This window comes from Elaeis guineensis, chromosome 16, assembly GCF_000442705.2.
Source record: "Elaeis guineensis isolate ETL-2024a chromosome 16, EG11, whole genome shotgun sequence".
Classification (NCBI taxonomy): Eukaryota; Viridiplantae; Streptophyta; class Magnoliopsida; order Arecales; family Arecaceae; genus Elaeis; species Elaeis guineensis.
Window position 1 is genome coordinate 46,098,101 of NC_026008.2, and position 27,397 is coordinate 46,125,497.

Genomic DNA, 27,397 nt, shown 5'->3' on the forward strand with positions numbered 1-27,397 from the left:
ATCATAGGATGCCAGATATTGGCTTTGTAATGGCAGTGTCTGTTGGTTTTTTATTTATTTTATAATTCTGTTTTGTTCATCGGCAAGTGTAATACAAGTTTTGCTTGTTTGCAGCTTTTAATCATAGCCTTCTATATTATTTGGGCAGGTGATATATCGGGATTTCAAAGCATCTAACGTGCTACTAGATAAGGAATTTAGGCCAAAGCTATCAGACTTTGGCCTGGTAAGGGAAGGACCAAAGGAAGGGAACACCCATGTCTCTACAGCGGTAATGTTGCATTTTCTTTATGAAGATTATTCATTTGAATCAGTTACCTCTGCTAACTTGTTTATGTAAATTCTTCATATTAGGTCAAATGGATGTTCAGCTCAACTTGGTATGTTTTAATAGTGGTTACCTGTTTTCCCCCCCTTTTTTTATGTTTGAAAATGTGAGGTGTTAGCCCTTAATACAGATTAAAAAAAAAAAAACATACAGCTAGTCAGGAGATTCTTTGGACATGCATTTCTGATGATGATTGTGGTTCACATAAGATCTTGGAATAACTTAAAAGTACAGGTTATTTATTATACATGACTTCATAGACTTGCTGCATTCCTAGATGTAATATTGGATGTCCATAGGGTTCCTCCTTGTGTCAAAGGTAGCCCAAATAGGAATGCTTGTGAACGAGAATTTGCCAAAAAACAAACCCTAATAGGTGGGATAAAGATAAATGGTTGTGGTTATGGTTATGTCTATACATTTCCACTATAGATTGATTTGTTTGCTTGCTATGACACTAATGTTCAATAGATGGACATGCTACAGATTTGACCCTATAGTTGATCGATTTACTGTTTAAGGTACTAACTTCCACTTCAAAATGGCAACTCATGCATATATGACCATTTTTTTTAACTAGACTGTGCATACTCTCTAATGTGATAATATCTGATATAATAAATACATAGCCACCAAGAGGCATGTCGATTAGATATATATATATAGAATAGACATGATGGAAAAGGAGTTAATTGCTTGTATTATTGTTTGAAATTGTTACGTTCCAAATTCGGGACATAACAGGGCCATGCTACTGAAGGATGCCGTCTTCAATAACATGAAGCCTATCAATTATAATCAGCTAAAATCTATCATAAAAAAATATAATAAAGATTCAAATCCATCATTCGTCAAGTAATTAAACCAAGATTGATTCAAAGTATCTAAATCCGAAATCATATATATCAAACCCATATTTTAAAATTTATCAATAGTTGATTACAAGTCTATAATTATTCTATAAATTAAGATTCAGCTGTAAATCTCTAAGCTCGCTAGTGTAGACCCTCAAGCCTAGATCATCCTTCATTCCTAATCTTATTCATCTGGACAAAAAAAGAAAAAGATATGAGCTACACTAGCTTAGTAAGTAGAACCTACACTTTCTTACTAGATCAAGAATGAATTTTTTTCATGCTAATATAATATTTAGAAAATAACACATATTACAAAATAAAATATTTCAGAGTATATAATAAACAAGTCATAAAGATAATCATGCACGCGTAAATTCATGAATATTTCATAAACATGATTCGTAAATCATTCTTGTCAAATATTCGTATCATAGTTCAAAATATTGCTCATAGATATTCGTGCTAAGGTCACTTTATATCCATAACATGGTCATGTTTCTTAATTGACAGAATTCTTGTTTCAATACCGACGACTTTATATCCGTTGGCGGGGCTATGTTTCTTGTGGATGTTAACTCGGGGTGTTGACCTTCCCATAGAAATTCATTCATAGCTATTTGAGAGTCTTTGAAATCTCTATTTTTTTTAAACATACATATATACAGATGAAAAAATAATAAAATTTATGCTTCATAAACATGCTATTTTTTATAAAACATATTCATAGAATCAATGATGATAATAAAATATACTTTTCATATCATATATGCTGATCTTTATTCTATGAAAAATATGATTTCATCAATAACAGATTATTTGAATGAAAAATATTATAATTTAAAAATAAATAAAGAGTGTAAGATCTGTTCACCTCGTTTGTCCTAGATCTTCAGACTTCATTAGGAAAATCAAGTAATCCTATTTAAAATATCACAAAAATAATCAACTTCTATGCCATGAATTCAATAGAATTATATCATAAGAAAAGATGATCATTGATCGGGTGGTCGGTCTAATAGGCTGTTTGGACATCGGAGATTCAGGATCTCCTAGCTGGGGGTCAGATCTAAATGACTCAATCAAGAAATTATGGAGCACAGGTTGGATCAAGACCAAGATCAATCAACAGAGTTCATCAATAGTGGATTTCAAAGATATTAGACATGCCCGGCATGGGTTTGACATACGGCACAAATATCAAAGCAGTTTCAAGTCATTTTGTCGGGATCAACATGGATCCCTAGAAAAGGAAGACATGGTTCGATACTGGAATCTCTAGATCTTCTTAGAGAAAGAAAGTGGGTGAAGAGAGAGGAAGTAGAGATAGAATCTTCGTATTCTTCAGAAGAGGAATTCATGATCAAGATCATCATGGATTATGTCAAGATGCTCAATAGGGGTTAACAGTGATCGGATGTTACGAATTTCTAGCAAGGATCGGGTCAGGATCCGACAAATTGCATGGATATCGAGGTGATTTTGAGCCTCTTTTCCAAAAGAATTTCTTGGGTTTAAAGCAGGGGAGCATGACAACAGATACTAGGGTTCATGGATTAAGTGGAGATGAAAGAGAGAGGGTAGAGAGAGACATAAGATAGGAGAGAGAAAATTCTTTCTCTTTTCTTTTGTTTCTTTTATTTTTTTCTTTTCTTCTTTTTCTTTCTTTTCTTCGTCTCTTAGCCGAATAGGGAGGACGGGTGGTGGTTGGTGCTCCGACGGGGTGCGGCGGCATAGTTGGAGGTTCGACAGTGGACGATCGACGGCAGCGGGGCAAGGGATGGCTGGCGGCAAGTGGCCAGCCAACAAAAGAACAAGAACACTAGGAAAAATAGGGGACCTGTCTCTTTTTTTTTGTTTTTCTTATCATTGGCTGATCACTAGCGGCCAACACTTGTAGGGGAGGCAGCAAACAAGTGGAACGTCATGACTTAGGGGTACGGCACTTAGGGCGACGGCAGCAATGGCTGGAAAAAGGGGGAGAAGGCTCATCTAAAATAGGAAAAAATAGAGGTTTGTTTTTGGTGGCTTTTCCGACGAATCCGACAGTTGGCAGCTGTGCACAATGACATGAGAAGAAGGGGAAGGAAGAGAGGAAGAAGGATTCGGGCTTTTTACCTTGGTTCCGATGGATCTTTGCCCCCGATTTTCGACAGGCATGATGAGGGTATCCGTGGCTTCAATAGGAGAAATTAAGGAGAAAAGAGAGGAAGGCGGGTGATCATCGTGGACAGCTTTGGAGTAGAGAGGGAGAGATTTATAGGGCGGAGGGAGGCCAAATCCTCCTCAAAATCGGCTTCCTTTCCGATGTATTCACATGGAAGAAGACTTCCATTGGGAGTTCAATGTTTGTTTTTTTCTCTTTTTTCTTTTTTATTTTTGTTGTTTTTTTTTTATGCCCTAAGATTCGTGCAGTAGGAAAAATTTAGGGTCGGATATCACAGAAATCATAAAAAAATTAAAGGCATATGACATATTATGCTGTGGAGTGAGAGTAATGTAAAGACAAGGTACATAATTTTGCTAATATTTCATATGGCATATTATGCTGTGGAGTGAGAGTAAAGTAAAGACAAGGTACATAATTTTGCTAATATTTCATAAGGCATGTGCTTTCCCTACATGCTAGAAATTTGGGATTCAGGTTTAGTTCGGGGGGAAAAAGAGTTAACTTGTACATCAACAAAAGTTTCTCTAAAAATCTAGAGAAGAGGAGATTGAAAGTTTAACAAGATATATAGATTAAGAACATGAAGTAGATAAAATGGAATAGCTCAGAAAAGTTAAGAAAATTCACAAGCAATATATTTCCTCTTGAATATCATAAAGTTTGCTGAAATTTTTTTTTTTTTAAAAAAAGATTTTTATTAAGGTCTGGTTGTATTTCAGAGGCTATTAGAGAGCTTTTCTAAATACCATGACCAGGTTCCTACACCAACTTTATCCCGAGGATTTGTAATCATTGGTTCTCCATTTACTCCATAATATCCATTGCGTGACAAATGCTACTAGGAAAACAGAAACTTAGAAGAAATAGTGGTGTGACACATTCTCACTTTCATCCTCTGAAACTGATATTCCTAGTTTTCTTACATTTTACCAAATGTGTAGTTACAAGAGAAGTTCTTCACTTTTTTAACATTGTCTAAATTTTCATTTAACTTCTCGTGTTCCATCCTTGCTACTGTATATGCATATGTTGATAGTGGAAGGGTGTAAAATCTATGAGCTCCAGAATGTTCATTGACACTAGAGTTCCTATTCTTTGCTCTTTCAATGGTGTTTACCCTCTGTAAAACCTTACCTGGCTCTTATTTTTGCTTTCAAATTGCACAATACTATTGAAAGCAAACACCTTCTCATGTTCATCATGAACTCGTTTTGATCAGCCTGTTGGGACTTATGGGTATGCGGCTCCAGACTACATTCAGACTGGTCATCTCACAATTGAGAGTGATGTGTGGAGTTTTGGAGTAGTGTTGTATGAAATCCTTACAGGCAGGCGGACATACGAAAGAAATCGTCCGCAAAATGAACAGAAGCTTTTGGAATGGGTGAAGCAATTTCCTGCAGACAGTAGAAAGTTTAGCATGATTATGGATCCAAGACTAAGAAATCAGTATTCTCTGAAAGCTGCACGTGAAGTTGCGAAGTTAGCAAACAGTTGTCTCGTGAATAATCGGAAAGATCGTCCAAAGATGAGGGAGGTTGTAGAATGCTTGAAGCAAGCCATTCAAATGGATTCAATGAAAGAACAGGCTTCAACATCTGGCTCGGACAAGCAGAAGAGACCTGAGTCTTCAAGAAGAAGGTGACCATTTTGCTAGGCTGAGGGAAGGGATGAATATGGTCTGTAAGAGATTCTTTTTATTTTTTTCCCCCTTGTGGCAGTGCAGCTGCCTATCCTACATCTTAATATGCTTCAGAGTGCATGGAAATAATAAGGTGGAATGGATCTTATACGAGATTCTTTGAGTATGTAAATTGGAAAATATCAGCTTGCTTCTTTGAATTTTACTTTTGATGAATTGTTATTATCCTAAAATTAGTGTGCAGTCAAGATTGTACGAGAAAAAAAGAGTTATGCTTTTACTATGGGTCAATAAATCTTCAGTTCATTTAGGTTTCACCTTCCAAAAAGTATTTCAATCTACATTATGGATAATTAATGCTAGCTTTTTATAGCGAAAAGGCTTGAGATCTAAACTTGAGTTCAACCGACGGCAATTTTACTTTATAACACTTGTACTTTTTTATTGCATTTATCTTCTCAAACAACAGAAATGCAACAATGAATTATAAATAACAGCTTGAATAGCATGAGCGAGCTTTTTCGAGGAGAGACGTGGAGGTTCTTCATGTCTTGACATTCAGTTGGGTGAAGGGGAGTTCCATTATACGATATCTTGCTTCCGAACAATGTTATTTAGATTGGCCATAAGATTTCTTGCTTCCTACCAATGTCATGCAGTTAATCGGCCTATAGCTTTCTTAGAGGTCCACAACTGAACTTTTTTTCTTTTTTTCTAATTCAGTAAAAGATTCCTCGAGTGTAAAACTTCCATGTTAGTGTCCCAACATTGCACAGGGAGAAAGAAGGCTCTTATTAGAAGAATGATATAAAAAGATAAATACTATCGCGATCCCTGCACAATGACGGCACGTAGTAATAATATCCTTCAAATTATTAAAAATCTCAAATATTTGTGCTTTTCTCTTGCCATACCATATGCTATGATGCATGATGCTTTTTTTTTTTCCCATTATTTTGCCTCTTTCTCTCTCCCCCTCCCTCTCTTTCCCTTCTTTGTACTTATCTTTGGATAAACAAGTGAAAAGATACTTTTAAAAGATGAGAATTTTTTGTTGTTTTAAGAACTTTCAATAAATCTGCTGGATTTTTTTCTTTAGTTAAAAATATACTACTATTTACATTCTAGGCCAGGTTTATCCTTTTTCATTTCCACAAATTCTTCCTCTTTATTTTCAAAAAGAATATGAATTTTTTTAATTGTAGAGCTGAAATTAGATCAGAAATAGATTGGATACTAGTATATCCATATCCATACCCATATTTATTTTGTTTAATGGATACATATATGAGTATGAATATTGGTTGGATGCAAAAATTCATATCCATATTTATTATAAATAATTATGGATATAAATCGGATACTAAAAATATGGATATAAATAATGATATAAGTCAGATAATTAAATTTTATAATCATAAAATCAAAATATTGCTAGGTAGGTAGTTGATAAGTTAACATCATATTAATATGGTTATATATTATGTAAAATTTTTGGATGCTATATATAAAATTAAATAAAATTATAAATAGAATCGAATATTTGATATGGATCGGTCGTCTGTCCATATCCAAAAATATTTATAGATGAAAATAGATTCGGATGGATATTATTTGATCTATTTTCATCCTCATTTATCTTATCCAAAATAAGAGACAAGTGGTACTAGAGTTAGGCTTACTGTAACGGTATTATGGTTCAGACTAATAAACTAAAGTGGTATCTTTTTTGTTAGTCAATGTAGGATGGCTCAGATTTATATTTTTTTTTTCAATCGGATATCTCCAAAGTCAAAAAGAGACTAATTTGATAGGTGTTTTTGAGAAGAACTTAATGAGTGGTCCCTGTATGGACCGGACTTTCAAACACGTGGTCCATCTACTGCACTTGTTTTTAGTTTTCGACGCCTCTAAAGTATATACATGTCTGGCATGGTGATGGATGGGGGAGGGATCGGAAATTAAAAAAAAAAATAAAAAGCTGTCCACAACCCCGCATTACCACACGAGTTCTAAGGAGGGAATCATGCGTTAAAAAAAAAAAATATATATATATATAATTGTAATGTTTACTCAGTCGCCAGATAGCTTTGTTGTTTCCCACTTGCCGCTGTCTCCTCTCTATTTTCTGACTCAAACACTTTTTTTATCTCGTAAACCGATGATGGACCTACGCAATCTTTCCTCAAAATTGGTGTGAGAGAGAGCATTTTCGCCAAATCCATTCCAAAATGGCGTCATCAAATATTATTTTGCATTTTTCATTGGTTTGATATTTACCAGTGTGTTCAGGCATTTCATTTATCTAGAAGATGACAAGCTCCTACGCTGGCAACTTCACTGCAGTCAAAGAAGCATCCAAAAGAGTCACGAGCCGCACGGGTGAAACCTGTTGGTCCTGGGATAAGTATTACTGCAAAAAAAGAGAAATTAACAACGTAGACGATTCCCACGGTTTTGTCGCATCTATGGATTGGTGGCACGCTATTTATAGCACGGCACAGGACACGAGAGAGAGAGAGAGAGAGAGAGAGGGAGAGAGTGTGTTCTGAAGCTTAACCGTTGTTCCCTGACGACCACGAGAAACGTTAAAAAAAGGTAACTGGACACCAACAAAACCATCACGCCACCTGCAGATAACTCCCGTCAGAAACGTTAAAAAAAATAAATTTATATTTTAATTCTCAAACTAAATCAAAATTTTTAAATAATTTTTAAATTATAAAAAAATAAAATCTAATCTATGAATTATCTAAATCGATTTAATATTACCCTCGTATATGATTTTGATGATTTTTTCTTATAAAAAATTTTAATGTGACGATCTCTGATATTTATGTGAAACATTCTTTACTCGCAAGGCTTAACTAGCATTAACGTGGTTTAAAATATTTTGAATCACATCATTTTTTTTTTTTAAATTTGTTGATATAGCCAAAATTTCTAATTTCATCTTCTTTCTCAAATCTCTCACCTTCCATCTTTCTTCTTCTCATCTTCAAAATTTTCATGAAAAAAAAGAGAAAGAAAGAAATCTCCTTCCCTCCATGGCCCCATGCATCCTCCTCCTTCCTCATAATTCTTATATTAAATTTTTTATCACTCCATCTCACTGAACTCTCCTCACCTACTCCCTTCTCAAATCTCTTATTTCCTATCTTTTTTTTTGTCCCTAAAATCTCAATAGAAAAAAAAAAAAGAAAGAAAATCCTTTTCTCTTCGTGGCCCCATTCTCCTTCTTTGCTTTGTTCTTTTCTTCCACTTGTCTTCCATCGTCTATCCTAATATCTTCCACCAAGTCGACGTCAGTTTCATCATCTTCTCTTCCCAATACAAACCCTCTTTCCTTCGTGATCCTATCCTCCTCAAAGAAAAAGATTAGAAGATAATCAGAAAAGAAGAGAACACTACGGTGGTTGTCATATCAGACTTTCGGTGGTTTTCAATCACTTTCGATGAGAAAAAATTATAGAATCATATTTGAGGATAGTATTAAAATGATTCAGATAGTTCGGAGACTAAATTTTAGTTTTTTATGGTTCAGGATCATTTAAAAAATATAGCTTAATTCAAAAATCAATGATATAATTTATTCTTAAAAATAACATTAAAATGGTTCAGATAATTGGAAAGCTAAACTTTAGCTTTTTATGGTTCAGAAATTATTTAAAAAAATCATATTAATTCAGAAATCGAAAATATAATTTATTTTTTAAAATATAATTGAAAACCAACAAAATCATCATGCCATTAGGAGACAACTCTTGACGCAAACGTTTAAAAAAGGTAATTGGAAACCAACAAAACCATCATTCACTTGGAGACAACTCCTGACCCCATCAACTTTGTCCTCCGTTTGGCAGTGGAAATTATGAAGAGAACAATCTCGAAAAAGAAAAATGAAAGGATACTTTTCTCATTGTTTGAATCCTTCAAGAAGGGCAAAAAAAATTTTTTTTTTTCTATTATTTGGAAAAAAAATTATGACAAATAGAGGAAATAGTTTATAAAACTCATCAAGTTTTCTGCTATTTGATGGGGAAAATAATACACTATAAAAAGTATCCTTAAACATCATCCTTATAAGTTAGATGAAATTACAATATGTCATAAGCTCATAGCTACTGAGTTTGATTCTCAAAGGCTAAGTATGGTTAATTGGTAAAAGGAAATGTTAAGACTAGTAGATACACAAGAAGTGGAGCGGCTCTTTAGAGTTCTTCTGCTGTCACCATGAATGGGCTAGTCATTAACTCAACTGCTCCATCTACTGCTTGTTCCCTATATTTATAACTAGAATTTGCATCTTTTATAGCGCTCCAATTCCATCCACATGATTGATAGACCATGAAGTGGTGACTCCTACACTGCGAATTAATCATAAATGGAGTACGAGACCTGGTCTATGGCCAGTTTGGAGAGGACATTGATGGCCACTTCAACCAGTATTCAATGCAGGGAGACTTGAGGTTATCTGGCTATAATGATCTTTGCAATATACTCAATATTCTGGAATTATGTGAGTTGGGTCTGAGGCTTTTAGCTTCAGAAATGGAGAAAATGGCCGTAGCGGGCGATGGAGAAGCCTCAAAGAAATTCCTTCTCTCAAGAAACGACCAAAAAAAAAAAAAAGAATGTATATTGCTTTGTCCTTAAAAGCAAAGCATTGGACTCCGAAAATTTCAAGGAACAAAGTTCATTTTCCCGGACGTTCTCTTATCATCCAAACAAGCCCAACATAATCTCTTTTGGTTGCGCAAAATTCACATTAAAAAAAAAAAAAAAACATAATTAAACTCTTTTGGATGTGCAAAATTTACATCACAAAACCACCATCCGACATAACACTATGAACAACTCCAACCCAAGTTCCAAATTTTTTTTTTTTCCCCTTAAAGTAAAGTGGAAGAAGCCTCTTGGGCCACTGCTGGAGTACTCTAGGAAACTCTTCTTTACATCAGATTACTCAAGCTCCCTCGTCCCATACAAAAACCAAAAAACAAAAAGAAAGAAGAAAAAAAGATGAAAAAGGAGAATCCCTTAAAACGTGAGCTTGCTTGTTTTATGATCTCCCTCTCTCATTGTTACACATACACTAGCAGCCAGCAACCATGGCATGAACGTTCCGAGAGTTTTGACGGATGATGAGGCTTGGCTTATGCTTTATCGTTGACGACGCCGACGAAGAAGAAGAGTTTCTCATAGAAGAAGAAGAGAACTTGTTGCGGTTATTCTCCAACGCCTCGTCCATCTCCATCTGCTCCTCCCTGCACTCCTCGCTGCAAAACGGCGCGTCCCCTCTGTACATGAAGATATCATCGCCGGCAGCGATCGGCTTCTTGCAGAGAAAGCAGGTGTCAAGGAAGTGGTGGGCGTCGCCGCCGGTGGAGATGGACTTGCAGAAGAACCTGGGCCTCCACCGCCGGCCGGAAAGGGAAGGTGTGTAGGGGAAGGAGGGGTTGGCGTCGGCTTCGAGGTCGAAGGAACCAAAAATGCTGGAGGAAGCGTTGGGAGATGATGAGAAGGATGAGGAGGAGGAGGTGTCCATGCTGAGATCAAAGAAGAATGGATTCGAAAGCGTTTCTTTTGGCTTTTGGCTTTCGCTTTTGTTAGAGTGGGAAGTGGTGGTGGTTGGGATAAGGCCGGGGAAGCGAAGGTGGGGAGAGATTATAAAGAGTGGGAGAGGATTGGAGAGAGAGGGACAAATGGATAGCTTTGTTAAGCTGTGGGTGGAGGCAGGAAGCTTATGGGAAACCCGTTGGCTGGGAAAACCTGAACGCATCCGGGTTTGGGAGACTTCCGACTTTGGCTGGAAACAAAGGGCGGATGGTCCAACTTGCCAATATTTTTTGCTCCGATCTACGTCAGTGCCATTGAAGGGGGACATCTTTTTGGGAATTACCTTTTGAAAAATGTTTTCAGATCCCAATAGTACTGTGCCAGAAAATATCGTACCATGTTGCATGATATTTTATACCATAATTATTTGCTGACGCTATAAATCACATCAATTCTCTCATACCATGAGGCATGCTAATAATGCAATATTTTTAGTTTGCTAACATTGGGACATGTATCAATTTGTAATGGTAAGTATAAATAATAGTTTCAGGATTTTTTTTTTTCTGAATCTAGTTGAGTTAAAAATATCCAGAACTGACCGACAAGTTGGATGATAGGTTATATGGTAGATATTGCATGTCTTGGATGAATTTGATTTTTTTTTTTGATATATTTTTTTATTTCAAGGATTATCACTATATTTTCTTAGAGTGAATAATGTTAAACCAAAAATAATAAAAAATTAAAATATCTTATTATATATAGATATTAATTTAAAAATTATTGGATAAAAGTTATAAATCATTACTAGACTATACATCATAAGCATTGCAATATAGAATATCAACTAGAGCTTACCATCCTCGCAAGATGTTGCCAAAACCCTACTGCAAATAATCAGACTAGATTAATTGGATGAACTTTGGAGCATATAAAAAGGATCACTTAGAATTAACCAATCTCATCTTTCTGGTAGAGAAGGGTTGTCCAAGTTTGTCCTCATTAATAGGTTATAAAATAATATAATAGTTTTCATTAAAAAATAGCAATACCTCTTTAGTTGTTTGCTAGATTCATAATGTTATTTATACCAAAAGAGTCCAAACCTTTAAGTTGGATGGCAAAATGTAAAATGGAGAATATAGGTACTTTTATTTGGATGGGTGTAATCTGTTGTTCTCTTTATGGTTTTGTTTTCCTAACTTCAAAGATTGTCTTTACTCAATATGAATAGTAGATTGTACAAAAATAAAAAAAAAATAAAATTAATTTTACAACATCTTATTATGTAAATTTTAATTTTAGTTGGTTGAAGAGGCCTATGAACCACTATTAGACCATGCATCATCAACCCTAAGTCATAAGACAATAACCAATTCTCATAAAGTTAAAAAGAAAAAAAGCTCACCTCATTACCCAAACATTGCCAACACCCTTAGATTATATTTTGATCGTGGATGGTAAACCTAGATTAATTATCTAGATTAAATGGATTAATTTTAAAGCAAATTGAAGGGACAACTCTGAGTTAACCAATTCTAGCTTTTTGATGGAATATTTTATTTATCCATGTTGATCAAAATAAATGGAGAAAAGAAGGCATCAAGGTATTACCTGTATGTTAGTTTTATCTATAACCATCTTCTTTACTCATTTGACCTTTTCAACTCATATACAAATAGTTATTTGTCAAATAAAGAATATTATAGTTTTTTTTTTTTTCTTTATACTAACTCTCACAATATGTTTACATCTTGATTGAGACACCAATTTCTATGAAAATCAAGCAATTGATATATGCATACACACACGCTTCGTATACATCCTTCTTATATATGTAGGCCAATATGCACCAACATATTTTCAGAGAGCAAGTATAGAATACGAATACATTAAATCAGTCAAAATTAAGATCACGGAGGGATCAAAATTTAGATCCTTAGCGTCTAACATCCAATAACTTCAACAACTCAATTACTTGACACCCTAAAATCAATGCATAAAAAGTTATTAAATTTAATTTTAATTTATCAGTCAATACTTAATATATTAGTTGTTTTAAAATTATTTAACCTTTGTCCTTTGATATTGATGGCGACATCCAAGTATTCTAGCTCATCAGCCTAATTGCCCGCTAAAACTATGGATGCACACCAAGAGCTTCGGGCAGACAAACCATCGTCCAAATTATTGAAAGCTTGAAAGCGAAAGAAGTGACATCAGGGGAAAGTTTGGATCCGATATTTTGCCATCTCAGATCCTCTGCACATTGGAATCTCGTGACTGCCGCAAACGTATACTAATAATCCAAGTTGTTGGAACATCGGAATCTCATGACTAAAATATTATTATAGCTCAGATCGGTGGCGTCCTCGTAATTTTATCCAATCCAGGCCTCAATACTGACCTCCGCGACCGAAACAAACTGCGGAAATCCCGGTTTCCCTAACCAGCGCGACTCAGTTACGTCACTCTACTTCCCACCGGCTACCGCCGGCTTCATCGCCGTACGATCCTGGAAATTTGCCGGTCGGTTTTTCTTCCCTCCCGCACTCCGGGTGACGTCGTCGTCCTCTCGGTGAGTGTGGATTTTGTCACGTTGTTTGGACACGGTTTTCCCACGATGGGTGGGTCCCGTGCTGACTCACGTGTGGCGACACGCAATCATAGCGTACAGGTTAAAATACATGCAGAAGCGACTCAAGCACCCACGAAAACACCTACCGAGGCAAGCGGGCACCCAAAAGCCACCCCAAGTGGTTATACGAAACCTCAACATCCTTCTACCAAAAAAAAAAAAAAAACTCAACATCAATTTTGATCATGGATAGTATTCCGATGGCCGCCGCACATGGAATCAGAATTTTTAGTACGACTATTCTAATAATAAAACTAAATCAAACCATTCAATTAATATTTTAATTATTTAATATAAAAAATAGTAGACAAAATATAAAAAATGATATATAACACTAATTTCATAAATATATTTGAAAAATTGCAAAAAAAAATTGATTAAGCAAATTTAATTAGATTATTACATATTTGCCTTTATCAACGGCGATAAAAATAATTTAGAGAATAATATTAAATATTGTACTATATTTATATCGATATGATTATGCTAGTAAGGATAATTTATGCTTATTTGAAAAATAAAATATAAATAATTTAATAAAATCATGGTTGTCATTAATAAAAATTGAATTGTGAGAAATAAAAATGGTGCTTAATAAAAGATATTGATGCAAAAAATGGTGGTATACAAAGCAAAAGTGATATGAAAATGCATGTGAAGCATATATAAAAATCATGAAAAAAAATATCTATAAGAATTTAGGTGAACTTGCACTAATTTTTTAAGTAAGGATTAAATTGATCATGCTATAAATCACTTCATGAACATTGATAACATTTTTATTTTGTTTAGTATTTACTCTTTTTCTATAAAAAAAAAATAAAATCAATCATTTATCCTAACTATATATCTTGCCGCTATCTGAAAAAATTAAATGTCCTCCTCTTTTTAACTCATTTTATTAGGAGTCTAATTTATAATTTTTTTTTCTAGGCTCGAATCTTTGGGCAAATTTTTTCGAGAAAGAAGTATTAATTTTTTAATTTTATTTTTCAAAATATTCTACTTGAGTGATAAAACAAGTATGAGATAATTGTCAGCATAACTAGAACTAAATTATTTTACAAAAAAGTTATTTTGATAACTATAAAAATTTGATTTTTTTTCAGCAAAATCATCTAGATATATTTTTAAAAAACAATTGCCTCGGGCTTCCCTTTGCAGCAACTTCATCATTTTGTACTATAGTGGTATAATGATTGAAATGATCAAACTATGAGATGGTCAGATCACTAGTCACATCAGCACTATGAAAGTTAGCGGAATGATTCCTTTTGAAAGCCCATGGTATGTCATTTCATTGAAGAGACGTACCAATTAAATCTCGTGAAACCAAAAAGCTGGTACAACGCACTAGAATAAAAAAATAAAATAAGGGAAATGATCAAAGGAGTAAGGACAAGAGTTACCGAACCCATGTTCCCCTCGAATCTCTAATTTAGGAATTCAAAAATTCTAATTTTAAGATTTTTAATTTATTTATTTTTAACATCTTTCGTTCTCCGAAAGTAGTGTCAGGAAAATCGTTAGTAGGACAGGCAAGTAATCTCGAGATTGAAAAAAATAAAAAATAAAAAATAAAGACAAAAAAAATATATAAACTCTCATAAATTGGTCCAATCCCCATGAAATACACCATTTTCCTTGCGACGATATTGGATCAAGTCCAAGGATGGGAATGCCTTGTGCTACTCAAAATATTCTCTCAAATTTTGAAAAAAAAAAATATTTATGCAACTTGGATTTCTGTACCAGTTTGATATGGGAACAATACGGATAGAGTTGCAAATGGATTCTTTTACTCATTTCAATCTTACAACCGTTGAAAATTGTTACGGCCAATCGCCTCATCCGATCATCGAAGAACGTGCACCTGCAAAAATGAGAAGTTCACACTGACCGGAGGCGGCTCCGATGGGAGACCCTCCGACGATCAAGTCAGAGAGATGACTGGGCAACAGTGAAATAAAGACAGAGAGCTCGATCGAGGAGAGAGGAGAGAGGAGCGAGCCTGTGTTTTGGAGTCGAGAAGTGGGGGGGAGCGGATCCCTTGCACTGTTGCCTTCCGAGTTATATAGTGGAGCACGGTATGGCGCCGTCATTAATGGCGCAGACAAGTGAGGAACTGTCAACTCACTGTAGACTGTCAGAGTCGCCGTGAAAGTGCATGTCGCCGTGGGGCTGTCAAATCACCAGGTTGACAATGCCTCGCGGGACAATGCCCCAGATGGCGCGTCGCATTTGGCTGTCAGACTGACAAGGTCTGGCGGCTGTACGACGATTGGAGGAGTCGACCGACCCTAGTCGGTGGCCAGCTGAGTGGCGTCGGGCTCCTCCGTTGGTCGGCGGTTTACGTAGTCGCCATCAGACCTCCCGGTTCAGTCGGTCGGGAAAGGTGCCCCGACATATCCCATAGTCGTGAGCCGTGATTGCCGGTGATGGCGCAGTCGTCGTCCGACTGTCATCGGTCGTCGTCCCTCGCGTAGTCGGTCGGTTGCGGTCACGGTCGGTCCCTCCGGCCGTATCGGTCGGTCGGTCGGTGGTATTTCCCAACAGTTGCCCCCCTCCACTCCTGAGTCGGACGGTGAGCTGGCCGATGCTTTATTTGGGCAGCAACCATGGGCGAACAGGAGTGGATTCGTCGCATGCCAGATTCGACCGTACCGCGGCTGATCCGATGTCAAGCCTCATAAATGTCAAGCTATTTGGGGTGTCTAGTCGGTGTCAGATGTCACGTCAGGCGTCAGACGTCGCGTCTTGTCATCGTCAGACGTTCACGTCGTCAGGTGGCGTCGGACGATACGTGTCAGACGACCGGATATCCGGCCATGTGGGAGCGCGGGGCGCTGTCAGGCTCCCATCGGGAACGCAATCGGTGCGGTGCGCATAAATGCGGAACCGGCGTCCCGCGTGCCGCGTGTCGAAGGTGGTTCCCGGCGCCCCCCGCATTTAATATGGGCGGTGCGGCCGTCCTGGGACGGGGCACCCCGAATTCTCAGGCCACCCGGAGCCGCCACGTGTCGAGCATCCCGGAGCTTCGGTCGGTGCGGAGTCATCTTGGCCGTCGGACGGGCCTATATATATAGGACCTCTCGGACCCAAGACCCACTTTGCCATTTTGCTGCCGAAATCTGTCCGGGCTATTTCTCAGTCGTCGCGGGCAGAGCTTTCCTGCTTCCAGAGGAGTTTCTCCGGTTCATGTCTCCTCTTCATCCTCCTATCTTCTTCTTCGCCCCTTCTTCTCTTCTTTCTTTGTCGGTTCCGGTTAATGGCCAGGAATCCGACTCAGGGAGCTCGGTCGGGGAATCCGACTGACGACTCCTGGTCGACTCCGGAAGTTGAGTTTCCTCGCATTCGGGGCCGAATGTTGATCGGCTTCGGGAGCAGTATTGCATCCCGGAGCAGTTTCAACTATCCGCCCCAGGGGCCGGCGGTCGGGTTAACAGCCCTCCGCCTGGCCAGCTGGCGCTGTACGTCGAGACCTTCGCGTGGGTCTTCGGCTCCCGATTTCGGAGTTCGTCCAGAATCTTCTGAACTATTACGGACTCTGTCCGGCGCAACTAGCACCGAACTCCGTCCGTCTCATAATCAGTTTTGCATTGTTGTGTCAGCTCTTGCCGACCAACCCTCGCATTTCTCTCTTCGGGCCTTCTTTGTGCTCCGACCCCACCCTAAAGACCGAGGGTGGTGGCTCTTCAACCCCCGGAAGGGCCTTTCCTTATCACCGGTTCTCCATCGTCCATCCATGGGTGGAAGAACCAATTCTTCTTTATTTCTTCTCCATCTTCTTGGAGCTTTCCTTCTCACTGGGGCGTGCCCCGAACCGAAGCCAATGACAACAGTCGGGTGGAAGCGGACGACCGGGAGGACTTCCACCGACTAAAGATATGTCGGTCCCGAAGCAGAGGGAGCTTGTTACCGAACAAGCTCTCTATGACGCCGGCTTAAGCTTGGTCCCCCGACTAGGTATCGTCCGATTTCCCGATCTCCTTTTCATCCAACCCTTAGTCCGGTTCTTTAGTTAACACCTTTGTTGGTATTGCAGGGACACCTCCAGAATGCGGCCGACAGACGCGGAGATTCGGCAATTCGCGACAAGGAAGAGGCCAGCATCGGGGGCCGGACCTTCGCACCCCCGAAGAAGCCTGCTCCAACGGCGCCGATCGTCGAAGCGTCGGTGACCGATCAGTCGAGCCCGTCATCGCGCTCGCGGATCCGACGGCTCGTACGGAGGAGAGGCCGGTGGAAGAGGCGGCCGAAGGAGCGTCGGCGGCATCACCGGAGGCGGTGGAGCCGGATGTCATTCGGGAAACCGAACATCATCCGGTGGCGTCCGTGGCCGCAGCGGGGGGTGCTGGTTCTACTTCGAGCATCCCCTCGCTGTCGGTTCCGTCGGTCGGGTGGCCGATCGAGGGAAAGCCCCGATGGACCCACGGATGAAACAAGGTCGGGGAGCCGATCTGTGCCGCCCAGCGCACAGTTCCCCGAGGGTGCGTCGGCGTTGGCCGACCATAACCTGGCGAGAAGGTTGTGCCAAGGGATCCTTCTTCCGACCGACGTGGAGTCGCTGAGATCTCGGCAGGTAACCGAGATGCTGTCCAAGTTCTACCCGACTATGGTCGAGGTAAGCTTCGCATCACCTTCTTTTCCTTAGAGATTTTTCTCATTATGTGATCCTGACGAAGCATTGCAATCGGCAGCTGATCTACACAATGTCGGAACTGGAGGCCGGGTACTGGAGGTTCGGTAATGTCCGGGCCGCTTTAAGGAGAGGTCGGCAGCGACCGAAGCCGAGAAGGCAATGCTGGTCGACCATCTTCAGCAGTCGGCCGATCGGGAGGCCAAGTTAGTAGACGAGGTCTCCCGGCTTGGGTCCGAGCTTAGGTCGGCCAAGAAGGAGGCCAGACATAAGGGCCGGGCCGTGCGTCGTCTTCGGCGCGAACGGGATGACGTCGCCGCCGAACTCCAAGGCGAGCGCGAGCAGCTTCGGGTCAGCCTGGAGAAGCTTGCCAAGGCTGAGGAGGAGCTTTCAATCGCCCAAGCCGATGCTGACATAGCAAAGGCGGAGGCAGAGTCGGCGAAGGATGCGCTCGGCCGGGCGGAGGAAGAGGCAAGGTCGGCGAAGGAGTCGGCCGACCGGGCGGTTGAAGACTTCCGGGCCTCCGACCGGTATCAGGAGGAGATGCTCGAGTCGGGTTTCGCCTCGTACCGGGTGGGGTACGAGGATGGTCGGGATGCGGTCCAGGCCTTGTACCCGGAGCTGGACCTCAGCAGGGTCGTCCCGCCGTTTGCCGAGGAGCAAGCCACCGAGGAGATGGCCGACCAGCCGTCGGGAGGCATCGTCACTGCGGAGGAAGCCGTCCCGGAGCAAGCGACGCCGACCGCCAGTCCCCCGCCGACCGAAGGACCAGCTTCAGCCGTCGACCCGGCTCCGATCGTGGCTGACACACCAGTCATCCCCGATCCTCCGTCGGTCGAGGAGATCGACTCAGAAGGGTGATCGATCCTTACCGACTTTCTTTTGCTTTTTCTGTTTTTGAGATACTTGTAATCGGGCTTCGACCCGACTTTGTAAACCTTCTTTGAATGAAAACTTTGAATGAAAACTTCTTCCATTTTTCCTTTGTCTACTTCTTTCAAATGTGTAGTTGAATGCCTTAGTAAGTCACTAACTTCTGTGAGTCGCCAACTCACATAGGTCGGTAGGACATTCGGCAACTCGTGCCGCTACGAAGGAGAGGTAAGTCCCAACTTCGGATCGGCTTCTGATAGTCGAGGTCGTCATTCGGGCGCGTCTGTTGAGTCGGGAGCCTACCGAACCTGGCAAAGGTTCGGTAGTCAGGCTTCCACTGACGCATTCAGTCGAACATCGTCCGACGCAGTGTCGGAAAAACGACAACAAGTCAGATCCCGATGCTCTTGCGTCGGGTATTCATGCTGTGTCTTATGATATACGGTGGTAAGCCGAATATCGTCCGGCCGTGGCTCGGTCGGCAAGTTGCAGATGCAACTAAGGTCGCATTGTGCGATAGACGGTGGTAAGCCGAATATCCTTCGACCGGTCGTAGCCTGGTCGGGAGTCGCGACGTCGGTCGCGTAGGCATTTCGCCTATCTTTGGTCGGAGCCCGATCGGTTTGTTAGCCGATGGTTTGGCCCGAAAGTCCGACCGTAGAAGGAGTGTTAACCCCTGTCAATGTAGATGCATCGGTCTTCGCTAGAGTCTGATGTGTCGTCGAAGGTCGAAGGAGTGCAACTCCCGTTCATATGGGTGCATCGGTCCTTGTAAGGGTCCGATGTATCGTCGATCGTCGAAGGAGTGTCAACTCCCGTCCATAAGGGTGCATCGGTCTTTGTAAGGGTCCGATGGGTCACCGGCGATAAGGTCGTCGGGTCCAGGTGGACACTAAATCCACGTTGATATGTCGGGGCTTGGCCTTGGTGAGCGCCGATCATTAGTCGAAGAGTTAAAACTCCGAGATTTCAAACCGAATTTGTATTCTGACTGAACAATTACAAAGTTCACGGGTAATACAACTTCAAGTTGTCGGTGTTCCAAGTTCGGAGAATGGGCTTCCCCTCAAGGGTCTCCAGTCGATAGGCTCTCGGACCATAAGTGTCTGCTACTTTGTAGGGTCCTTCCCAATTTGGAGCCAACTTCCCTTGGTCCAGGGGCCTCGAGACTTCCGCCTTCCTCAAGACTAAGTCGCCAGGCCTGAAGAGCTTCGGTCTGACCTTGGCGTTGTAATACTGAGCGACCCTCTGTCGGTACGAAGCCATGCGAATTTGGGCCTCGTCTCGCAGTTCGGGGAGGAGGTCTAGGTCAGCCCTCCGACACTCGGAGTTGTCCGGCTCTTGATACCGCTCGACTCTTGAAGATGGCAGTCCGATCTCGAGCGGGATCATGGCCTCCGTTCCATAGGCCAAACTGAAAGGCGACTCCCCGGTCGGAACGCGGGGGGTCGTTCGGTAAGCCCACAGAACGGAGCCTAGCTCGTCGACCCAGAGGCCTTTGGCTTCGTTTAGTCGGGTCTTGAGTCCGTGGAGCAAGGTGGTTGGTCACCTCGACCTCGCCGTTGGACTGTGGGTGCCCGACTGAAGTCAGTCGGTGCTTAATGTAGAACCTGGTGCAGAAATCTTTGAAGTCCTGGTTGTCGAATTGCCGTCCATTGTCGGTGATGATGGTGTGCGGCAATCCGAACCTGAAGATGATGGATTTCTGGATAAAGTCCTCCATCTTCCTCTCGGTGATCTGCACCAATGGTTCGGCCTCCACCCACTTGGTGAAGTAGTCGATGGCGACGACGATGAACTTCCTCTGACCCGATGCCGGAGGGAAAGGACCGAGGATATCGACCCTCCACTGGGCAAAGGGCCATGGAGCGACAATAGGAGCGATTTGGCTGGCCGGTTGGTGTTGAATGTTGGCGTACTTTTGACATGGTTCGCACCTCCGGACCAACTCGGCCGCGTCCTTCTTCATGGTGGGCCAGTAATAACCCTGTCGCAGGACTTTGTAGGCCAGGGATTTGCCCCCAAGTGATTCCCACAAATCCCTTCGTGAACTTCTCGGAGAGCGTAGTCGGCGTCGGTCGGTCCCAAGCACCTAAGCAAGGGAAGGGAGAACGACCTCTTGTAGAGCCGGCCATCCATGATGACATATTGAGAGGCCGACCATCGGAGTCGTTTGGCTTCTGCATGATCCTCGGGACCGATCCCGTCGGTCAGATACCGAACGATCGGGTCCATTCAGCTTGGTTCGGTGGTTAGCTGCTGTACTTCTTCGGCCCGATCGATGCTCGGCTGCTCGAGGTTCTCCACGAACGTCCGACCCAAGGAGTCGTAAGCCGAAGTCACCAGTCTGGAAAGCGCGTCGGCACGGGCGTTCTCCGATCTAGGGATGTGGGAAATTTCAAAATACCTGAGGCGTGCCACGAGGTCCTTCACTTTCTGAAGGTATTTGATCATGGTCGGATCTCGCGCCTCGAATTCGCCCTTGACCTGCCCCACGATCAGCTGAGAGTCGGAGAATGCCCGGAGGCTGTCGACGCCCAGTTCTTTCGCCATCCTCAAGCCAGCGAGGAGTGCCTCGTATTCGGCTTGGTTATTGGAGGCCTTGAAGTCGAACCGGAGGGCGTACTCGGTGACCACCCCATCCGAATTCGTGAGCAGGAGCCCGGCCCCGCTTCCCTGAGCGTTTGAGGCTCCGTCGATGTGGAGTACCCAGGTGGAGATCGGGTCTGGCTCAGAGATCACATCTCGTCCCGAGTCTTCAGCTCCCGACCCTTGGTCGGTCGTCGGGCATTCGGCGATGAAGTCGGCCAAGACCTGAGCCTTCAAGGCAGGCCTTGGTCGGTACTGAATGTCGAACTCGCTGAGCTTCATCGCCCACTTCGCGAGTCGTCCAGATGTGTCGGGTCGGCGCAATATTGTCCTCAGGGGCTGGTTGGTGAGCACCACTATGGCGTGGGCCTGAAAGTATGGACGGAGTCGTTGCGCGAAGACGGTCAGGGCGAAAATCATCTTTTTCGTCTCCGAGTATCTGGCCTCGACGCCGTGGAGTACCTTGCTGGTGTAGTAGATAGGCTGATGGGTTCGGCACTCGTTTTCTCGGACGAGCACCGAACTGATTGCCTCAGAAGATGTGGCCAAGTAGAGATACAAGGTTTCCCCGACCTGCGGCTTTACGAGCAGCAGCGGGGAAGCCAAGTACTTTTTCAGGTCTTCGAAGGCCTGTTGGCACTCATCCGACCAAGAAAAACCATTTGCGTGGCGTAAAGTTTTGAAAAACGGGAGGCACCTTTCAGCTGATCGAGAAATGAATCGGCTGAGAGCGACGATCTTTCCGTTCAGCTGTTGGACCTCCTTCTTGGTGTTCGGATGATGCATGTCGAGGATTGCCTTTATTTTCTCAGGGTTAGCCTCAATCCCTCTCTGGAAAATGAAGAATCCGAGGAACTTCCCCGAGGTCACCCCAAAAGCGCACTTGGTCGGGTTGAGCTTCATTCGGTGTCGTCGAAGGGTGCGGAAGGTCTCCTCGAGATCCTGAACATGGTCCGGGACCTGCGCGCTCTTCACCAGCATGTCGTCCACGTATACCTCCATGTTGCGCCCGATCTGGTCTTTGAAGACCTTATTGACAAGTCGCTGGTAGGTGGCGCCAGCGTTCTTGAGTCCGAAGGGCATCACTCGATAACAGTAAAGGCCCTTGGGAGTCACGAACGCGGTGTGCTCTTCGTCTTCAGGCGCCATCCGGATCTGGTTGTATCCGGCGAAGGCGTCCATGAAGCTGAGCAGTCGGAATCCGGACGTCGCATCCACCAGCTGGTCGATCTTGGGAAGCGGGAAGCTATCTTTTGGGCAGGCTCGGTTGAGGTCGGTGTAGTCGATGCAGATCCTCCACTTCCCGTTGGCTTTTTTGACCATGACAACATTGGCGAGCCAATCGGGATATGTGGATTCTCGGATGAAGCCTGCTTTTAGTAGCTTGTCCACTTCTTCGTCGATGGCCTTCTGCCTCTCTGGAGCGAAGGACCTTTTCTTCTGCCTCACCGGCCTCACCGTTGGGTCGATGTTGAGTCGGTGGGTTATTGTTTCTGGGGGGATGCCCGACATATCTATTGCCGACCAAGCAAATATGTCGGTATTGGCCGTCAGCAGCTCCGTGAGTCGGCGTCGTTCGGTGTCGGGCAATTGGGACCCGATCCAAATCTTCCGATCCGGACTTTCTCCTATCAGGATCGCCTTGAGCTGCTCGGCCGACGAACCCCGTTCTTCCTCCTCCCATGGTCCAGCTTGTCAATTGTCAGGGAACCCCTCGACTCGTCGCTTTGAGCGGAGATCTGCAAGCATTGTCGGGCGAGCTGTTGATCCCCGCGCATCTCTTCGATTCCATTTTTGATCAGAAACCGAACGAGGAGATGGTACGTCGAGACGATCGCCTTGAGGGCGTTCAATCCGGGTCGTCCAAGTATGGCGTTGTAGGCCGAAGGAACTTGGACGACCGCGAAAGTTAGGTAGACCGTGCTTTGCCGTGGTTCGGTGCCGACCGTCACGGGCAGGGTGATTTCTCCCTCTGTCGTGACGGCGTCTCCGGCAAAGCCGATCAAGGGCATGGAGACCCTCCTAAGTCGGTCAGTTGACAGTTGCATTCGGGAGAAGATCGAGTAAAACAAAACATTTGTCGAACTTCCATTATCAATAAAAATTTATTTTACATCATAATTTGCTATTGTCGCCGACACAACAACAGCATCGTCGTGGAGAGTCTGGATGCCCCGAACGTCGTCCTCCGTGAAGGTGATTACGTCGTCCGGGCGCGGCTTTTTCGTCGGCTCCCCTCCCGCAGATGTCCCCGGGCCCAGCCGTTTGGAGATCATATTGATGACTCCGGCCGTCGGCTGATTGTTCGCCGCTTCTTCAGTCGGCTGGGGTCGTCGATCGACAACTGGTTGGGTCGGCGGACCCTTCCGAAACTTGCCGAGATACCCCCGGCGGATGAGAGCTTCGATCTCATCCTTCAGTTGGATGCACTGCTCGGTGTTGTGGCCGTGGCCTCGGTGAAATCGGCAGTACTTCCGACGGTCGAGGCCCTTTGCCTTCAGAGGCGGAGGCCGTCGCAGGTATTCTTCCCCCTTGATCTCCATCAGAATCTGCACGCGAGGAGCAGAGAGGGGAGTGTAGGAGTCATACCTGGGGCGTGCCGGCCTCGGAGTCTGTTGTCGGGGTGACTTTTGTATTAGTCGGGGTGGCGAGACCCGACTATCGGTCGGTGGCCTACTTGGTTCGGCGTGTTCCCGACCTTTTCTCCGCTTTTCCTTCGGGCCTCTGGGCTCGGCCAAGCGTCGGTCGGACGCTCCTCGTCCGCGCGCATATACTTGTACGCGCGCTCCAGTAGCTCGGCGTATGTCCGGGGGAGGATCTTGTCCAGAGAGTAAGTGAATCGGGATGCCCTCAGGCCCTGTTTCATGGCTGAGATAGCCATGTCTTCGTTGAGGTCCCGGACCTCGAGCGTGGCCGTGTTGAATCGCGTCACGAAGTGCCGGAGCATCTCGTTTTCCCCCTGTTTGAGGGAGAAAAGGCTGTCCGACATCCGCGGCGGCTTTCGGCTAGTGCTGAAGTGGGCCACGAACGAGTGCTCGAGCTGCCCAAAGGAATGGATACTTCCCGATCGAAGACCGGAGTATCAGGCCCTGGCAGCCTTGCGGAGTGTGGCGGGGAAGCCGATGCAAAAAAAGCGTCGGTTGCCCCTTGAATCATCATGAGAGCCTTATAGCTCTCGAGGTGGTCGACTGGGTCGGTGGAGCCGTCATATGGCTCCACGTGCGGCATCTTGAACCGACTGGGAATCGGTTCGTCGAGGACTAGTCGGGAGAGAGGTTGGGCGGTCTGGAAGTCGACGTCGTTCGAAGACTTCTGGCCGTCCATCTGCAACTGGGCGAGTCGGCGGTCGATTTCCTCGAACCGGCGCTCGTAGTCGTCCGCTCGTCGATGCTGGGAGACCCCGGGAGTGGAGTCTCCGGAAGATTCTGAGAGGGAGGCTGACGGCGTGCGCGGTCGTTTCTCCTTCCTTGCCCGTTCCAGCGGGGAAAGGGAGGGCTGCTGGGACCGTCGGTCGTCACGCCAGGGCCGCTCCTCCTCTACTCCGTGGGAGCGCTGTTGAGGGCGCTCGCGCAGAGGTGACAGGGATCGGCGCGGTCGTCGGCGGCTGCTCCTGGAAGGCATCGGGCGGGCCGCCGGTTGTTGCTGGAGGCTTTTGACTGCGTCCGTCAGTACGGTCATCTGCCGTACGATGGCCGCGATCTGCGCCTCCGTGGTCACCGCGGGGCATGGAGAGCTGGGCTCCGCCATCGGCGGCGGCGGGGTGGCCTCTTCCCGACGGGAAGAGCGCCTTGCCGATCCGGTGATCCTCGATCGTTGAGCTCTTGTCTTTGTCATTCTGTCCCCTACCTGGCGCGCCAATCTGTTGCGGCCAATCGCCTCGTCGATCCGATCGCCGGAGAACGTGCACCTGCAAAAATGAGAAGTCCACACTGACCGGAGGCGGCTCCGACGGGGACCCTCCGACGGTCAAGTCAGAGAGGTGACTGGGCAACAGTGAAATGAAGACAGAGAGCTCGATCGAGGGAGAGAGAGGGAGAGAGGAGCGAGCCTGTGGTTTTTGGAGTCGAGAAGTGGGGGGAGCGGATCGGATCCCTTGCACTGTTGCCTTCCCCGGTTTATATAGTGGAGCACGGTATGGCGCCGTCATTAATGGCGCAGACAAGTGAGGAACTGTCAACTCACTATAGGTTGTCAGAGTCGCCGTGAAAGTATCATGTCGCCGTGGGGCTGTCACATCATCAGGGTTGACAATGCCCTCGGCGGGACAATGCCCCCAGATGGCCGTGCCGCATGTTGCTGTCAGAACTGACAAGGTCTGGCGGCTGTACGGCGATTGGAGGAGTCGACCGACCCTAAGTCGGTGGCCAGCTGAGCGACGTCGGGCTCCTCCGTTGGTCGGCGAGTTTTACGTAAGTCGGCCATCAGACCTCCCGGCTCAGTCGGTCGGGAAAGGTGCGCCCGACATATCCCCAGTCGGTCGTAAGCCGATGATGGGCCGGTGATGGCGTCAGTCAGTCTGTCCGACTGTCAATCGGTCGGTCGGTCCCTCCGACCGTAAGTCGGTCGGTCGGTCGACTGTCAATCGGTCGGTCGGTCCCTCCGGCCCTCGATCGGTCGGTCCCTCCGGTCCTCGGTCGGTCGGTCGGTGGGTATTCCCCAACATAACCATTGCACCTTTGGCCAAGCTGCCGGAAAACTTCCAACAACCATTTTAGCTGCTTGCAAACCAAATGCCTTCTGCCGGGCCATGCTTAGTAGACTGCATGTGTATTCACTTTGAAACCTCATTAAATATCGTACAGCCTGCAAAAGAAAAAAAAAAAAGAGTAAATATAGTAAAATTCAGAGTTTTTTTTTTTTTTAACAGAAGATTCAGGAATTATTGGAATTGGACAGTTGGAGGCACCAGAGATCAAAGCAGGAAATAAGAGGGAAAAATTGGTAAACAACATGCAGTGTCTAAATTTTTATTCTCCCTTTTTTTTTTTTTTTTTTTTGAATGGAGTCTAGACTCCATTCAAAAAAAAAAAAAAAAAATCAAAAAAAAAAAAGGGAGAATAAAAATCTAGACACTGCATGTTGTTTACCAATTTTTCCCTCTTATTTCCTGCTCTGATCTCTGGTGCCTCCAACTGTCCAATTCCAATAATTCCTGAATCTTCTGTTAAAAAAAAAAAAACTCTGAATTTTACTATATTTACTATAATTCAGATAACACCATTTCCACTGCAGAAGAAAGAGAAGAATTGAAGAGGAGGAGAAAAGAATAATAGGAAATGAACCTAACAACTGAAAGTAAACAGAATTGCCTTCTTAATCATTAAGTGCAGACAAAGAATGCCATCTTTTAATACACAATCATGGAAATTAAGAGATGAATAATACAAATTATTAGCTCAGTGACTTAATTGACAAGCAGAAACCTTATGCATATCTTCTAATTTTCCATTTATAAAAGAGATGCATATATATGCCAACTAATTTAGTTGGTAAAGTCACTAGGGGTTGGGTATTATTGTCTTGGGTTCAAGATCTGCCTTCTCCATGATTCACGGTCTCAATGAACTTTAGCGGGCCTTGACTTCTTTTTATAAGGTGTTGGCCACGCATCTATCACCAGCAAAATCCAATTGAATCTCAACTCCATTAACCCTTTCTTTTTTTTTTTTCATTTATGCCATTCCACAGTAATCTGTATGCATCTTCTCTAACTCATAATAATTTTTTATGCCTGCAAACTGGCAGCACATTGCACTTCTCCAAATAATGCCTCATCTTCCAGGCCTTTTAATTCATGGGGGTTTAGTATAATGTGTTACAGCACTACATGGGTTCCCCTGATGGTACCGTTTGCTATAACCCAATCTGGCATTAGATTAAACTGCCTCATGCCTTATAGAAAGATTTAGGAAATCAAAACCACGAGCTCGAAACAAAATTATAATGTCATCTAAATATGTTGACAAGATTCCCAAATCAGTTAAACATGTTGCTGGTAACGCAACTGCATGCTGTATGGTCAGAAATCAGAATATTGTTTTGATACCTAATACAGGAACCAAGTTAATTTATTCAAGATTTTTAGATTGGCTGGAAGCTTTA

The 27,397-nt window shown here is 43.9% G+C and overlaps 1 protein-coding gene, 1 long non-coding RNA gene and 1 pseudogene across 2 annotated transcripts; 1 reads left to right on the forward strand and 2 right to left on the reverse strand.

Moving 5' to 3' along the window:
* The window catches only part of LOC105032949 (uncharacterized), a 33,977-nt pseudogene that overhangs the window by 2,993 nt on the left and 3,587 nt on the right, over nt 1-27,397 (reverse strand).
* Nucleotides 50-5,142, forward strand: LOC140854313 (uncharacterized). Its single transcript, XR_012137516.1, has 2 exons — nt 50-271; nt 4,572-5,142. It is a non-coding gene; the product is annotated as an uncharacterized lncRNA (long non-coding RNA).
* Nucleotides 9,845-10,791, reverse strand: LOC140854312 (uncharacterized). The gene has a single exon (XM_073250075.1). The coding sequence runs from the start codon at nt 10,774-10,776 to the stop codon at nt 10,090-10,092; it is 687 nt and encodes a 228-aa protein (XP_073106176.1). The 5' UTR covers nt 10,777-10,791; the 3' UTR covers nt 9,845-10,089.